At 44.9% G+C, this 18,009-nt stretch overlaps 1 protein-coding gene across 1 annotated transcript in view; it reads right to left on the reverse strand.

Moving 5' to 3' along the window:
* The window catches only part of LOC126272667 (uncharacterized), a 234,969-nt gene that overhangs the window by 128,758 nt on the left and 88,202 nt on the right, over positions 1–18,009 (reverse strand). The window contains exon 2 of the mRNA XM_049975680.1: positions 6,382–6,465. Within this exon, the coding sequence (XP_049831637.1) occupies positions 6,382–6,465 (84 nt within the window). The remainder of the gene's footprint in view (positions 1–6,381; positions 6,466–18,009) is intronic.

Raw genomic sequence — 18,009 nt, forward strand, 5'->3', positions numbered from 1 at the left:
GGCGTTAGGGGTATGAAATGGAATAATACTATTTTTCATTCATAATAATCAGAAGTGTATCCATTTCTTCAACAGCACAAATTCTGCCTAAGTTGCAATCTGCGAGATATACGAGTACACAGAAGCGCCAAAGCAACTGGTACAGGCATGCGTATTCAAATACAGAGATATACAGGCAGAATACGGCGCTGTGGACGGTAATTGCTGTTACGATGGCGTGTTATCAAGATTTAAGTGAGTTTTGAATGTGGCGTTGTAGTCGGCGCACGACCGATGGACCAGCATATCGGAGGTAGCGATTAAGTGCGGATTTACCCGTACGACCGTTTTACGAGTGTACCGTGAATATCACGAATCCGGTAAAACATCAAATCTTCGGCATCTCTGGGTCCGGAAAAAGAACTTGCGAGAACGTGACCAACGAAGACTGAAGAACGTGTACGGGTATGGAGACAGCGTCATGAATCCATGGACCCTGCATGTCAGCAGGGGACTGTTCAGGCTGGTGGAGGCTCTGTAATGGTGTGGGGTGTGTGAAGTTGGAGGGATATAGGACCCTGATACTTCTAGACACGACTCTGGGAGGTGACACGTACGTAAGCACCTGTCTGATCACCTGTATCCATTCATGCCCATGGTCCATTCCGACGGACTTGGGAAACTCCAGCAGGACAATCCGACACCTCACAGGTCCAGAATTGCTACAGAGTAGCTCCAGGAACACTCTTTACAAATTTCCTCTGTTCGCCAAACTACGCAGACATGAACATTATTGAGCATATCTGGGATGCCTTGCAACTTGCTTTTCAGAAAAGATCTTCACCCACTCGTACTCTTACGGATTTATGGACAGCCTTGCAGGATTCAAAAATGGTTTAAATGGCTCTGAGCACTATGGGACTTAACTTCTCAGGTCGTCAGTCCCCTAGAACGGAGAACTACTTAAACCTAACTAACCTAAGGAGATCACACTCATCCATGCCCAAGGCAGGATTCGAACCTGTGACCGTAGCGGTCGCGCGGTTCCAGACTGTAGCGTCTACAAACGCTCGGCCACCATGGCCGGCCTGCAGGATTCATGCTGTCATTTCCATCTAACACTGCTTCAGTTCTAGTCCACGTCACGTCGGGTTGCGGCGCTTCTGCGTGCCCGCGGTTGCCCTACAGGATAATAGGCAGGTGTACCAGTTTCACTGGCTGTTCAGTGTATTTGAGAGACCTAAGAGCTATATATACAGGAGCTGGACAAAACTATGAAAACACCACGAGACGTGGATGCTTGAACATAAACGCTGATGCTAGTCAACCCTGAAGGCTGCAATGTTGCATCTGACTACGAACGGAACTTGTGAAATGTCGTCAACAGGTAGTAAGTGTCAGCCGTGTTCGGAACAGTGTTCTGTGTAGTTTTGAGTGGATACGTCGTAGCTAAGTGAATTCGGAGGAGAGAAAATTGTTGGTACTCGTATCGTAGGTGCTTCCGTTATCAAGATGTTTGGTGTTTCAAGAGACATCATGTGAAAGATTTATATCGCACACAGGGAAATTAGACAGACATCATCCTCTAAGTAACAAATGAGACGAAAGTCTGTGTTGAATGGTCGTAACAGACGGTCACTGAAGGGAACTGTGACGAAGACAGCCGGCCAGAGTGGCCGAGCGCTTCTAGGCGCTACAGTCTGGAACCGCCCGACCGCTACGATCGCAGGTTCGAATCCTGCCTTGGGCATGGATGTGTGTGATGTCCTTAGGTTAGTTAGGTTTAATTAGTTCTAAGTTCTAGGGGACTGATGACCTGAGAAGTTGAGTCCCGTAGAGCTCAGAGACATTTTTTGTGACTAAGAGAAGGAAGATGACAACTGCAAATGTCACTGCAGAACTGAATGTCGAACTTGCGAAACCTGTCAGCGCCTAAATACCACTAAGGGAGCTCCATAAGCAGGGAACTGCAAGGCAAGCTGGAAGTCCAAAATCACTCTTCAGTGATGCAAATGCCCATAACAAGGAAACGTGGTGAAACCATAAAACGTGGAACATTTGGGAATGTAAGATTGTCATTTGATCAGATGAATCTTGTTTGTGGGCTCCTTGGGTACTCTGCAAGATGCCATTACTGCCAGGGATTATGTGACCACTTTGGCTGATCAGGTCCATCCCATGGTACAAAGGTTGTTCCCCATTGGTGATGCTGTTTTCCAAGCCGACAGGGCGCTTATTTACACAGCACGCATGGTCTAGGAGTGTTTTTGTGAGCACGAGGATAAATTCCCACATCTCCCCAGATCTCATCGTTGTTCAGCTTTGGTGGTCTTCCTTTGAAAGACGGGTGCATGATCGTTATCCATCCCCATAGTCGTTACCATAGCTTGTCATTATTTTGCAGGAAGAAAGGTATAAGGTTTCCTTGTAAACCGTACAGAGAGGAATGGAACTTGCCAACGTGTTTCCTACACCGTATTAGGAATGGTAACGAATTAGATTTTTGCTGTGTCTATGTTTTTGTGTGAGTCCTGAAGCTCTCCACTGCAGAATACGAGTTACTTTACACTGACAATACTTGGAAATTTAAACATTTTGAAGCAAAAGACGCCAAACAGCCCTTTATAAATACACTCCTGGAAATGGAAAAAAGAACACATTGACACTGGTAAGTCAGACCCACCATACTTGCTCCGGACACTGCAAGAGGGCTGTACAAGCAATGATCACACGCACGGCACAGCGGACACACCAGGAACCGCGGTGTTGGCCGTCGAATGGCGCTAGCTGCGCAGCATTTGTGCACCGCCGCCGTCAGTGTCAGCCAGTTTGCCGTGGCATACGGAGCTCCATCGCAGTCTTTAACACTGGTAGCATGCCGCGACAGCGTGGACGTGAACCGTATGTGCAGTTGACGGACTTTGAGCGAGGGCGTATAGTGGGCATGCGGGAGGCCGGGTGGACGTACCGCCGAATTGCTTATCACGTGGGGCGTGAGGTCTCCACAGTACATCGATGTTGTCGCCAGTGGTCGGCGGAAGGTGCAAGTGCCCGTCGACCTGGGACCGGACCGCAGCGACGCACGGATGCACGCCAAGACCGTAGGATCCTACGCACTGCCGTAGGGGACCACACCGCCACTTCCCAGCAAATTAGGGACACTCTTGCTCCTGGGGTATCGGCGAGGACCATTCGCAACCGTCTCCATGAAGCTGGGCTACGGTCCCGCACACTGTTAGGCCGTCTTCCGCTCACGCGCCAACATCGTGCAGCCCGCCTCCAGTGGTGTCGCGACAGGCGTGAATGGAGGGACGAATGGAGACGTGTCGTCTTCAGCGATGAGAGTCGCTTCTGCCTTGGTGCCAATGATGGTCGTATGCGTGTTTGGCGCCGTGCAGGTGAGCGCCACAATCAGGACTGCATACGACCGAGGCACACAGGGCCAACACCCGGCATCATGGTGCGGGGAGCGATCTCCTACACTGGCCGTACACCTCTGGTGATCGTCGAGGGGACACTGAATATTGCACGGTACATCCAAACCGTCATCGAACCCATCGTTCTACCATTCCTAGACCGGCAAGGGAACTTGCTGTTCCAACAGGACAATGCACGTCCGCATGTATCCCGTGCCACCCAACGTCCTCTAGAAGGTGTAAGTCAACTACCCTGGCCAGCAAGATCTCCGGATCTGTCCCCCATTGAGCATGTTTGGGACTGGATGAAGCGTCGTCTCACGCGGTCTGCACGTCCAGCACGAACGCTGGTCCAACTGAGGCGCCAGGTGGAAATGGCATGGCAAGCCGTTCCACAGGACTACATCCAGCATCTCTACGATCGTCTCCATGGGAGAATAGCAGCCTGCATTGCTGCGAAAGGTGGATATACACTAGTGCCGACATTGTGCATGCTCTGTTGCCTGTGTCTATGTGCCTGTGGTTCTGTCAGTGTGATCATGTGATGTATCTGACCCCAGGAATGTGTCAATAAAGTTTCCCCTTCCTGGGACAATGAATTCACGGTGTTCTTATTTCAATTTCCAGGAGTGTAGTTTCAGGCGCAGGCGACTTTCTTTATTGCTGATAATAACTTAAATTTTGGTCAAGTTAAATACGACATAATTGATCATTTGATCTGTTAGCACCATATTTTTCATAAATAATTTCTACCACTCTAAAGAATAATCAGTTACATTAAACTGGAATCATTTTGCCATTGGAACGGAACATGTGAACATCTACTGCTAAAAACTTGGCAAAAATTTGCGAACATGTCGTGTGATTCGAATCACAATCTTAAATTCTCTACCGAAAACTTGAGCAGCTTTCGGCTTTCTGTTAAGCAGAATTTGAGTGCTGTTGGTTTTACAGTGACAGCACTTTTGCCGTTGCGTTTCAATAAGCAGTCACATCCATCGCATTAAAAATAATTTCATGTTTTCCGCCATTCAGTAAAATATCCTTTGTTGTATTCAAATTGTAATTGATAATTTAATGAATTGTATACTTTTTCAGTTTACCTTCTTCTTTTTGTTCGCATCCCTCATGGCGTTTTAAACTACTGTTTTAACTTTGTTCTTTGACGACATATTTACCTAGGTTAAACGTTTTTCCTCAAACATTGTTGGCACGAAAAAATACACTGGGACAGGGTTTCAGCAAAGAGAATCATTAGGGTGCTGTTCGTGTTGGAAACAGCTCTTAGAAACCAGAACACTGAATGTTTGTATACACTCTTAACGTTAATTAATTTACAACAGTAGCGAAAATTGTGGCTGTGCAAAATGGATCGCGGACGAGAAAGATTGAGGTGCCCTGACCTGAAAGATTTGTTGTTCATAACAAGTTCTCCTTGTGCCTTGGAAAACGCTAACGTCAAAAACAAACTGCAAAAAATGACTGAGTTTCACTCTGAACAATAACACATAAACCAGTAAAGCACCCTGAGAAAAAAAGAGGTCGCAGTGAATCAAAGGACAATTTGGAATGGACCAATTAGCAAAGACCAGATAGACAGAGAAGATGAGGTGCGCCGCAGGAGAGTGTCATAGGACCGTTGCTATTCACAATATACATAAATGACCTTGTGGATGACATCGGGAGGTCACTGAGGCTTTTTGCAGATGATGCTGTGGTATATCGAGAGGTTGCAACAATCAAAAATTGCACTGAAATGCAGGAGGACCTGCAGCGAATAGACGCATGGTGCAGCGAATGGCAATTGAATCTCAATGTAGACAAGTGTAATTTGCTGCGAATACATAGAAAGATAGACCCCTTATAATTTAGCTACAAAATAACAGGTCAGCAACTGGAAGCAGTTAGTTCTATAAATTATCTGGGAGTAGGTATTAGGAGTGATTTAAAATGGAATGATCATATAAAGTTGATCGTCAGTAAAGCAGATGCCAGACTGAGATTCATTGGAAGAATCCTAAGGAAATGCAATCCGAAAACAAAGGAAGTAGGTTACAGTACGTTTGTTCGCCCACTGCTTGAATACTGCTCAGCAGTGTGAGATCCGTATCAGATAGGGTTGACAGAAGAGAGAGAGAAGATCCAACGGACAGCAGCGCGCTTCGTTACAGGATCATTTAGTAATCGCGAAAGCGTTATGGAGATGTTAGATATACTCCAGTGGAAGACTCTGCAGGAGAGACGCTCAGTAACTCGGTACGGGTTTTTGTTAAGGTTTCGAGGTCATACCTTCACCGAAGAGTCAAGCAGTATATTGCGCCCTCCTACGTTTATCTCGAGAAGAGACCATGAGGATAAAATCAGCGAGATTAGAGCCCACACAGAAGCATACCGACAATCCTTCTTTCCACGAACAATTTGAGACTGGAATAGAAGGGAGAACCGATAGAGGTACTCAAGCTACCCTCCGCCACACACCGTCAGGTGGCTTGCGGAGTATGGATGTAGATGTAGATGTAGATCAGAATGCAATAAGAATCGCATCTAGCCCAAATTTTGACACATTGACTTCGTAATCATAGTTAGGAATCTTTCTTTCGACGAATGTTGTAGAAGCTGGGACACTTCAAGGCTATATTTCGCCAGAATTCAACAAACCAACCATCACTTGCTCATGGGTTTGAACCATAAACTTGCCCGCCTGCAAATAAAGTCAATTATCAGAATGAGTAACGTGCCAGAAGTGAATGACATGACAATCAGCAGATAACTGATTTGTTACAGGATCATTTAATCAGTAAGGTACTGTTCTGATCCATGTTGAGGGGAGTACATCTGAAATCGCAATGTCACATGTGATCAACACACTTCTCCAGCACATGAAATGAACCACTAAAATAAATTTATTAACATTTTCCTCACTGCTAGGATCTTATCATATATAGTCGTTCTGAAAGCGTTCGCGGCTCAGATGAGAGTCACTTACCTCATCTTGGTCCGGCTTTTTCACGTATCCAGGTGGAGGTTTGGCGACTGCTGTCACCAAACAGATAGCGAAGAACAGCAGAGTCTGTGAACAAGTATGGGAACCGTACTGGTCAGTTCATGGAATTTGGCTGCTCGTTAATGAAGCTTATACTTTAATTTTTATGTGATACTTATCGTATCGCCCTGGTGTCTCCGTTTCCCTGCCATTAATGAGAATATGTAAAAGATTTGCGTTTTTTGGTCAATACAGAAGAATATTAATTTCAGTGTAGGTTCGTTCATTTGTACTAATTTCGTGAAACAGTATTTGATATATCACTTGTAATTTTACCATTTATGCGTTGACTGATATACATGTGTCAAATTTCCACAGAGACATTAACACAAAAATTAGAGTTTCGCAGTCTAGATGCAAGCATTCTAAATTGATAAAATGGTTCCCTTGTTTTAGGGATAATGTCAGGAAATAAAAGCAATGAGAGAGAAATAATGTTGCTGTCTATATTTTACATAAATATTCCCCATGATATGAATATTTTCAGTAAATGTGAAAATCGAGAAACTGGGGCGTACATTAATCATTACAGAGTGACAATGATGTACATTATATAAATGTTCTGCTACATGAGCTGGGCGAAATGTGATACACCGTGATGCATTATTAACTTGATTTTAGGGTAAAATATTAGGACATACGTCGTTACCATCTGAAATCAGGACAGTTTTAATATTTTTTGAGGGCTGAATGAACAACTGTCAACAAACATTAAACACCTTCCCAAAATCTTACAAATACAGAAACTACTCATATTTAATAACCATAATATTATCTGCACTACTGGAATTGCGTGAAACCACGTGAGTGGATGACATAATCATTAAATGTTTACTTGTAGCAGTGGTTGTTGTCTATGTTACTAACTTGAAACAAATTATGTTAAAGGAAACTTGTCTTCATACATTGTTACTTTGTACTGAACAACACCGATCACCTTCTTTCGACTCAAACAATATCCCTCAACAATTTTCAAAATTTTGTTCATGAAGTTCGGGTTCACAATGTATACTGTCCTCAGAGAGAGTCTGCTTTTGATTGTGGCAGCTTCAAGCCTCCGTTTTAAATCCGACAAAAATAATTTTTTCAAACCTTCACATCTGTAGGCATTTAGAAGGGGACAGCCAGTAACATTGCATACTTTGCCTCCTGTAAAAGCAAAAATGCCCCTTTCTTCAATGTGCATTTAAAAAGTAAGTGTTGCCTTACATCTAAATTCTTTTCCTGCATTTGTACTTCGCAAGTCACATTACGGTGAGTTACTACCTATACATCATGAATCAGTCACTGTAAATTTTTTCTTTATTTTGTACCCCCAGAGTGAAGCGCCTAGAACCGCTCGGCCACACAGGCCGGCTTACTGGTAGCTAATTACCATGTTACTATGGACATGTTTTTGCTCTCCAATCAAAAAGCAATAAACACAGCAGACCTCATGTGCAGGTCACGCAGAAAATCCGAGCGGCAACCTTTTGGGGTGTGGGAGAAACAAAGTAATATAGACGTACGAACTCAGATAGGTCATACATTGAAAATGACCACTACTATCTCACCCTGTTGGTAATATCACAATTCTGCACATCCTTATTGTCTGACTTCAGACAGTTTCCAGCAGCACCGAAGAGCACCTTGGAGTAAACTCCTCTTTCACTGCCGCTGGGTTGATCGCAACTGTCAGCTATTTAAAGTGAAAATAGAGAATATCTACATATCCCCCTCTACCCATTCAGTCGTGAATCGTGCATGGGAAGAAAGATAGTTGGTAAGTCACCGCGTGAGCTTCAGTATCTGTCATTTTACTTTCACAGCCTTTTCGCGAAATATTCGCACGTTGACTTTTCTAGGAATGTAAATTCTTGGAGACTTTAACAGTAAACGGTACCATTATTCAAAGCGCCTCTCCTGTAAAGTATGGCTGAACATGTCCGTGATCCATTCGCGTTCAGTGAATGAAGCTGTGATGAAATGAACTGCACTTCTTTAGTTCTTTTCTGTTTCCTCCACCAATCCTATCTGGTACGGGTCCCGAACTGGCGTGGAATATGAATATTAAAGTATCGGTCGAACAAAGATTCTATAAGCTAGCTCCCCCGTAGATGGACTATGCTTCCCGAGGTCTCTTCCAGTGAATCTCTATGGTCGTTCCACTTTAAATCGCTCCGTAAACATGCTCTCAAATCATTAATGAATGTGACTATCACCAGAGGTTGTGGGGCAAATCATGTGGTCGTAGATTAATGGGTGTTTGGGAGCGATGCGTGTCATTGCTTTATGTTTAGGATTAAACGCCAATCTCTGCACCAAGTCTCGATTCTCTAAAGAATTTCCTTACCAGCTTTGCAACTTCTATTTAAGCATGGCATCATCTGCGAACATTCTTGTGGAGCTTCCTACGTCAACCACTGTGTCATTTATACAGATTATGAAAAGTGATGGTTGGTACTGTGGAAGTTACTTTGCCGTCTGTATATTTCTCTCTGTTAAGATTGTCATTCTGCGTTTGTTTGGTATGAAATCTCCAAACCGGTAACAAAGCTGGTGATATTCCGTAAGATAGTGTTTTGTTCATTAGGCGACAGAGTGAAAGTAATACCCGAGGAGAAATACACTCGAATAAGAAGAAGAAGAAGAAACAGAAAAAGACGCGCCACGAAGGAATTATGCAAATTGTTTGATATTCATACGGGGATCGACGGAAAATACAAAACTGTGAACTTTGGCGGCCGTTTGATGAATGTGTCACGCTGCAGCGCATTTTCTCTCCACAGCTGGAAAATGTAGTAAACAGGGGACGTGTCGATAACAGGGCACAAAGTCATTGCGAATTCAATTCCTTGTACTCAGTTGTGATGATGATATGTTTGATTTGTGGGGCGTTCAGCTGCGCGGTTATCAGCGCCCGTACAAATTCTGAATCTTTGTTCAGCCCAACCCCGCCACTTTCATCATGATGATGAAATGATGAGGACAACACAGACACCCAGTCATCTCGAGGCAGGTGAAAATCCCTGACGCCGCCGGGAATCGAACCCTGGACGCCGTGCTAGGGAAACGAAAATGCGACCGCGAGACCACGAGCTGCGGACTTCTCCTTTGTTCTCAGTTGGACAGTAACTATGCCTCGCAGACAGGTGCGTGAACAATATACGCAGATGTCAGTATCTGAGACAGAACGAGTAGTTGTCCTCAAAGAAGCCGGTTGGAGTAATTGAGGAATCGCTCGACATTTGAATAAGAGCTGTGCCACTACTCGACCATCTTGGTAGGAATGGATTAACCACGGCCGAACACAGAGTGGTCGACCGAGAGTGAGAACAGAACAAGAGGACACATCAATCGTCAGAGAGGCCCTCGGGGCCCCGGATTCAACATTGTCATCGAACCGTCCACAAGGACCATTAATAGGCGGCTCACAGAACTGGAGCTGAGCTTACGGCGCCCCTTGCGCTTTTGACCTCTGTACAGCAACAAGCCCTTTTGTTGTCGTGTTGGGAACATTCGATTTGGAATCTCATTGACTAGCATAGAATTGTCTTCAGTGATATGACCCGCCTCTAAGTGAGCCCCGATAACAAGAGAAGTTGTGTCTGGAAAAGCCCCGGACGGCGGTGGGATACCAACCTGCCGCCCGCAAAACGGACTGACAGCCAGGCGTAATGGCCTGGGGTAACATTTCATTTCATAGCAAGACCCCTTTGGTTGTATTTCGCAGTATCTTTACTACACAGCCGTCCGTCGACGATGTTCTACGCCCCGTTTTGTTGCCCTTCATGGCAAGCTACAGTTGGCTTATTACAGAAAGATAATGCCCGCCCTCACACGGCAAGAGTTTTTACTGATTGTCTTCATCCTTGCCAAACTCTGCCTTGGCCAATAAATCACTGAATCTCTCACCAGTTCAGAACATTCGGAACATTATGGGCAAGACCCTCCAACCATCCCTGGATTTTAACGATCTAACGCACCAATTGGACAGAATCTGGTACGATATCCCTCTAGAGGGCATCCAATAACTGTGTCAATTAATGCCAAGCCAAATAACTGCTTGCATAAGGGCCAGAGGTGGACCAAAGCATTATTGAAATGCTCAATTTGTGAAGCTCATGCTCTTGAAGAAATCATACAATTTTTCTGAAATTGTTTACACATTTACGTAACATACAACGATTTCCGTCCCATTCGGACAGTTCCTTCGTGGTGCGTCTTTCTTTCTTAGAGTGCAGCTCCTTAGTAACGCAAGAATTCCCATGCATTTTTGGTCAAGAATAAAAGCGTGTCTCACATGTTAACCTCTCCACTTCTGGCAAGCCTATCATATGACTGATTTCAAATAGCTGGCAGCAAGACAGATATCTGAGCCCACTGTTACTTCTTCCTCATTGCAAACATGACAGTCTCAAATTAAAATGTTACGAGCTCCTTTCCACATATCAGATTTAAAGTAACTCTCTTTCTTTCGATTGTTTTCATAAAATATAAAAGTAATAAGCGAAAATTGTACTAAGCTGACATTATGTTGCGGGTGTGAGTCATATCGGAGTGGCAGGTACTGTTCCTCAGATACGTAACTCAACAATAATAACTTTTCCGTCTTTGTAACAGGAAATGAATCCATGTACAGGTTTATGTCATAGAAAGGTACAGGTGAAAGTACACGGCAGTCGTCCTACCACCAACTGGAACAACTGTGGCCGAGAAACCCTGTAAGTTCTTACCGTTACCGGAATATTTTTTACGGGTTTCATTCGTGGAAAACCGATACTTTCAGAGGCCTAATTTCCTGCGGGTGACCTCGAGGGTCCACCTTGTTGTATAGGAGTGAGCGGCCGAGATTAAGTCTGGAGAGAAGAGGGAGGTCGCTTGGGCCGTTGTCTTAGTTGGTCTCTTGCGGAAGAGCTCAGGTCACACGGAACTTTCTCCGGTGGGGGAGGAGTGGGGGGGGGGGGGAGGAGAGAAAGACAGAAAGAAAGAGAGAGATAGAGAGAGAGAGAGAGAAAGACAGGGAGAGAGAGAGGCCATCCTATTATGTGTCGTGCATTGAAAGCGATGAGGTGGTCCTTCTTCACTGATGAACGGCAGATCAACGTGATGTACTACAATTGGACTGTGGGTAAGCGGTTGTGGTGCTAACGAAATGATTTAAGATTGTTAAGAAATTGATGTGGCCGAAGGGATTATTCAAAGAAGAAAGCGAGTAGTGAAGAATTTGTGTGAAAAATTCCAATCGATCAAAGTTGTTATACATATAACTCATTTCGGCTATTGATCTCATAGCAAATTTCAATAGTCTGAAGGAACGTATTCGCATTATTCTCTCGTTGCATTCGTTTGCTGCTTCTTACAGTCGTGTGTGTGTGTGTGTGTGTGTGTGTGTTTTCTTTTCCATTAGTGCAGTGATTACCGAAGGAAAGGTCCTATTTTACGCCGAAAACATCTGCTTCATACAAAACTGTTCTGCCCATGACATATTACGGTCTGATACTTAATTCTTCTTACTATTTCAGTTTGTTATGTCTCTTTAATTTCCAAGTAGGTCAAGATATTTCTTCAGGTCCGTCTTTCCATCAACGTTTCTGAATGCTATACTCTTCTATCGGGTGTCTTTTTCTCTCGTTTTTCCATAAATGCCATTTAAATCCTTACTTAACTGCTTTCCTACTTATATGTTTCGTAGTGTCCCTTACCTGATGTATTTATTCTAAGATCTGTACTGCATCATATCTCGACAAGTAAACAATCAAATGAAGCTTGCGTGGCGCAGAATACAAATATTGTTTGCACGTATAAAGCCTACAGTAATTTGGGAGCACTAATATGCACTTGTCCAAGAATTACAAATAGTGCATTCATAGTTTGACCCCTTTATTGGTTCCTTATCTCGGTCTCTTGCGTGGTTCCTGCAACAAGCTTTGTAATGTGAATGTGGCTATACGCATCTACAGGATACGGGGCAGTAGTTGGAGAGCAAGATATCGGTCCCTTGGGGAGCCAAAACAGTATTGTCAATTACTGTTACAGTGTTAGTCTACCTTTGGAATTTAGTACGGGAGCAGTTGTGTAAGCCATGGCTTGACGAGTCCTTGGTACGTTTCTGGAACTACGTAGCTCCAGATGTCTTCTCAAAGATGTCGTAATTCCCGTAATTTACCGACCGGTTTGTTGGAGTGATGCAGGTGCTCAAAATCGCCTCAGATGAACTCCATGAGGTTCAGATCAGGCGAATTTGGTGGCCAAGACATCAACGTGAGTTCACTATGAAACCACTATATCGCTGAAAGATGCCATCGTCGTCGTGGACGACATCAAGCGTGAAAATCTGCAGGCGGCACTCAGTATCGTTTACAAGGTCCACAGCTATCATGGTGGCGTCTTTTACTACCACAGGTTCTGTGGGAGCCCAGCTGAATGTCCCCCATACCATAATATTCCGGTTCTAGGCATTACAGTCTGGAACCGCGCGACCGCTGCGATCGCAGATTCGAGTCCTGCCTCGGGCATGGATGTGTGTGATGTCCTTAGGTTACTTAGGTTTAAGTAGTTCTAAGTTCTAGGGGACTGATGACCTCAGAAGTTGAGTCCCATAGTGCTCAGAGCCATTTGAACCACAATATTCCGCACACCTGGCCGTTTGCCTAGATGACGGCCATCGACCTGGTGTAACAAGAAACGCGATTCATCCGATAAGGCGACACGTTTCCATTGACACACGATCGAATCTACATGATCCTTTGCCCAGTGCAATCGTAACTGGCGATGTGGTTGAGTCCAACTGGGGAACCACAGCTGTCGTCTCCAAATGGTTCAAATGTCTCTGAGCACTATGGGACTCAACATCTTAGGCCATAAGTCCCCTAGAACTTAGAACTACTTAAACCTAACTAACCTAAGGACATCACACACACCCATGCCCGAGGCAGGATTCGAACCTGCGACCGTAGCAACCCTGCGGTTCCGGACTGCAGCGCCAGAACCGCACGGCCACCGCGGCCGGCTGTCGTCTCCAGCGGAACCCCATGTTCAACGATATGTGACGGATGGCGGGCTGCGAAACACGTGCGCCTACATTAGCATCTTAGCCTTTCGACAGATCTGCCACAAGTGGCCACCTATCCTGCTTTATAGAGCGGGCAAGCCTCCCACCTCCACTTCCCGCGTTGAGGCGTGGACTTCCAGCACCTCTTAGCCTGCTCGCCGTCTCACCGTCCGTGAACCATTTCCCATAGATGCCCATGACACTAGCTCGTGAGCAGCCGACCAGCCTCGCCTTTTCCGAGATGTTCGTTCCTATGCGCGGGGCCATTACTATCCATCAAAGCCATATGCGTTAACGGATTTACTAATTTTGGACCGCAGTCACTATCAAGTATTCCCATTCATTATTTCTCCACTATACTTTTCTTATTGTGTCAGGTGCCTGCAAACCAACCAAGAGGAATTTATTTTAGCGGTGAGCCATGGCTCTATAGACTGAAGAGGCAAAGAAACTGGTACACCAGCCTAATATCGTGTACAGTCCTCGATCAGGCAGTAGTACCGCAACACTTATATCTGAAGTAGTGCTCGAAGGAACTGATAACATAAATCCTGCAGGACTTTCCACAAATCCGTAAGACTACCTAGGAGAGTGGGGGGGGGGGGGGGGAGATATCTCCTGAATAGGATGTTGCCAGGCATCCCAGTAAAGCTCAACGATGTTCATGTCTGGGGAGTTTGGTGGCCAGCGGAAGAAGAGTGTTCATGGAGCCACTGTGTAGCAATTATGGACGTGTGAGGTGCCGAATTGTAATGATGGAATTGCCCAAGTTCGTTGGAATGCACAATGGAAATGAATGGATGCAGGTGATGATACATGATTCTTCCGTCCGTGTCACCTGTCAGAGTCGTATCTAGACTATCAAGGGTCCCATATCACTCCAACTACACACGCCCCATAGCATTATAGAGCCTCCACGAACTTGAACAGTCCCTTGCTGACGTTATATGTCCATAGATTAATCAGGTTTTCTCCATACCCGTACACGTCCATCCACTCGATACAGTTTGAAACGAACTCTTCCGGTCAGGCAACATGTTGCCAGTCATCAACAGTCGAGTGTCGGTGTTGACGGGTCCAGGCGATGCGTAAAGTTTTGTGTCGTGCAGTCAGCAAGGGTACACAAGTGGGCTTTCGGCTCCGAATGCACAATGCAGTATGGATGATGTGTCGTTGAATGGTTCGCACGCTGTCACTTGTTGAGCATTGAAATCTGCAGCGATTTGCGGAAGCGTTACACTTCTGTCACATTGAACGATTCTCTTCAGTACTCGTTGCTCCCATTCTTTCCGGATGCAGCGATGATGGAGATTTGATGTTTTACGGGATTTCTGATATTCACGGTACAGTCACGAAATGGTCTTATGGGAAAATCCCCGTTTCATCGCTACCTCGGAGATGCTGTGTCCCATGGCTCGTGCGCCGACTATAACGCCACGTTCGAACTCACTTAAATCTTGATATCCTGCTATTGTAGCAGCAGTAACGGATCCAACCTCTGCACCAGATACAGGCGTTGCCGACCACAGCGCCGTGTTCTGCCTGTTTACGTATCTCTGTATTTGGATGCGATTGCGCATACCAGTTTCTTCGGCGCTTCAGTGTATTATAGCAGCACTCTGTCTGATGTTCCACTATATCGTACATCGCTCACGTAAAATGTAAATCGAAGAAATTGGAGCAGCGATAGTTGAGCATGATGTCGTCTACCAGCATCAAATGATACATTTTTTAAAAGGGAATTCGAAAACAGCTTGTGATCGATGAAGGACAGTACCATTGGTTGTCCAAACAAGTACGTCTACATGGTAGTGATATGTAAGCTTTTTAACAACATAGAGGAAACAATACACGGCAACTCGTATCAGTGTACTTAAACTTTTAGATATTGTACACCAGAAATCGTGTATTGTTCCCTTATAAACCAGCTCTCGCCCAGGCCGTGAAGGCCCAACGGATGTCTACCGACCGGCATGTGGTCACCACACCACGCTTCCGGCCGTTTTGTCAACACATCAGACCGCGGAACCGCTAGTTCTCAATGAAGCTGCCTCTCATTCGGTATCACAAGGCCCAGTGCACCCCGTACCAGCCCTCCCACCAAAGAACAGTCCTCGGCAGTACTGTGAATCAAACCTGGGTCCTTCACCAAAGAAAAGTCCCCGACAGTACCGTGAATCAAGCCTGCATCCTGTTGGCCACTCAGCTATGAGGCCGGACTGTCCTCCTACAACACTAAAAATTTTAGAGTTGGTGCAGCCTGCTACGACATTGTCATAGTAATGTAATGAATTAGAGAAAGAGAAACGAAATGTATGGTTCAGAGATAGCGAGAAAACTGTTTGAATATGTAAACGTAACTAGTTGACCGGAGATTACGGAGAGACGTGTGGCCGAGCGGTTCTAGGCGCTTCAGTCTGGATCCGCGCGGCCACTACCGTCGCAGGCTCGAATCCTGCCTTGGGCATGGATGTGTGTGATGTCCTTGGGTTAGTTAGGTTTAAGTAGTTCTAAGTTCTAAGGGACTGATGACCTCAGATGTTAAGTCCGATAGTGCTCAGAGCCATTTGAACCTTTTTTTTTCCTTTTTCTTCGGAGAGAAAAAGTTGTCCTAGTCACACGTTAAACACATCTTTGTTTCATTCCCATTGTTTGTCTTATACTGTCTAATTCCCTACCTACGGAAGTGCTTCGTGAGCTCAAAGAGGGAAGACGACGCTCCTTTCGCGAGACTCTATTGAGGAAATTTAGAGGGCCCACATTTGTAGCTGACTGCAGAACGATTCTATTGCCGCCAACGTATATTCTGCTTAAGGGCGACGAAGATGAGATATGGCTCGTAAGGAGTTTATAGACGGTCGTTTTACCCTCGCTCTATCTGCGGATGGAACAGGAAGGGTAATGACTGTTAGTGGTTTGTGGTATCCGACCCCATGCACCGTACAGTGGCTTATGAAATATGTGTAGATATAGGTGTAGATTTATTGCAGCTGGTTGCACGTGTGGTGTGTGCCTTCTTTAGCAATACGAGCAACCAAGTGCGCCGTTGAGGTATATGTTCAGTAAGAACCGTCAGTGGAACTGGTGATCATTAGACACCTTACGTAGCTGTTTGTCCGTTATTATGATGGAGTGCTGAAAAGTAATGCGTCCGAACTTCTTATGTGAAAACTCTTAAATCTTTGAAAATAAAACAGAATTTATTAACATTCTACTTCTTTATTCTCCGTGTCAACAGATTTCCAGACCTCTGCCGCCAGAGGTCACCATGTTGTAGCATGTTGAAAAGCGGAGCGTAAAGTAAATAACTACACCTTGGGTGAACCACTGCGTGCTATAATCGAGTTCCGAATGCGAAGAGTACATCCACAGATGAAACGTCTCCTTCTGCTTAAAACGCCAGATCAAACACGAGCGCTGCGTCATCTGCAACAATTCAACGCTACGGATCCACTGTCATCGAACATCCTCTATACAGTTCCGACCTGATCTCATCTGATTTTCATCCGTTTCCAAAACATAAAGTACACTTTCGAGGACTTCACTTTGATAGTAGCGGTGCAATCAGAGGTGATGTTGTGTTTGCGTCAGGAAAGACAAGGAGGAATGTGTTCATCGCCAGGGTGATTATGCTGAGAAATAAATATGTAGACATAAAGAATAAAGATGCAGAACGTTAACTTTTTTTATTTAAAAAGCATTAAGAGTTTTCACATAAAAGAATCGGAGGCACCTGTTTACAGCAAGCCTTTGTACTTAATCCTTACAGCAAACTAAAGAGAAGTCCATTCTGGGTTTCATAACAAGACTGAAACGTGTATGGGAATGAGCAAACAAGAAGCAGCCGAGGTGATTTTTTTATGATGAGTCACGACATATGGGAACTGATGGAAGAATATTCTTCAACAGACATAGCTCAGAAAAGTTCAGAAAAAGTAGCAAAACATGGTGTAGATGGTTATGAAACTAGTAAATAAAAGATAGATGAACCACATCACTTTGAGGCAAATGTCGAGATGATTCCATAAGTAAGTGCACGGATATTTCATTACTAAATGTCCGTTTTTCTAACCGAGGTGGACGATCGCCTTGGATGTAGCTCACTCGAATCCTGGTGGCGGAAGAAACTTTCATCATCAGTATTTGGCCTGCAAGGGGCAGAGGAGAAGTAGTGACGGTAAGATGGTTAAACTTTTGCGCCATTGTCCTGAATTAAATTCCAAACCTCTTCGGAAAGTCACATCGAGTGATAGCATGTGAAGCTCACACGAACTCTGGAACTTACCTGCCCAACATGCGAACTCTGCAACTTGCCCACACTGCTCTCACCAACAGTACACAAACTCTGCCAGTAACAGCAGACCTGTCACTTTCTCTTTGTGACTCCCAGCAACGTATCAGTAACCCATATTGTAGGACTGCAGCAATGTCAAGCTAAAGAATACTATTTCATTTTTATTCCGACATTAACAGCGGGTATTTGATTAGCTTAATTCCCCTTCTGAGAAAAGGACGTTTTAAAAGTGTTTAAAGAGACG

The sequence above is a fragment of the Schistocerca gregaria genome, chromosome 5 (assembly GCF_023897955.1).
Source record: "Schistocerca gregaria isolate iqSchGreg1 chromosome 5, iqSchGreg1.2, whole genome shotgun sequence".
NCBI classification, from domain to species: Eukaryota; Metazoa; Arthropoda; class Insecta; order Orthoptera; family Acrididae; genus Schistocerca; species Schistocerca gregaria.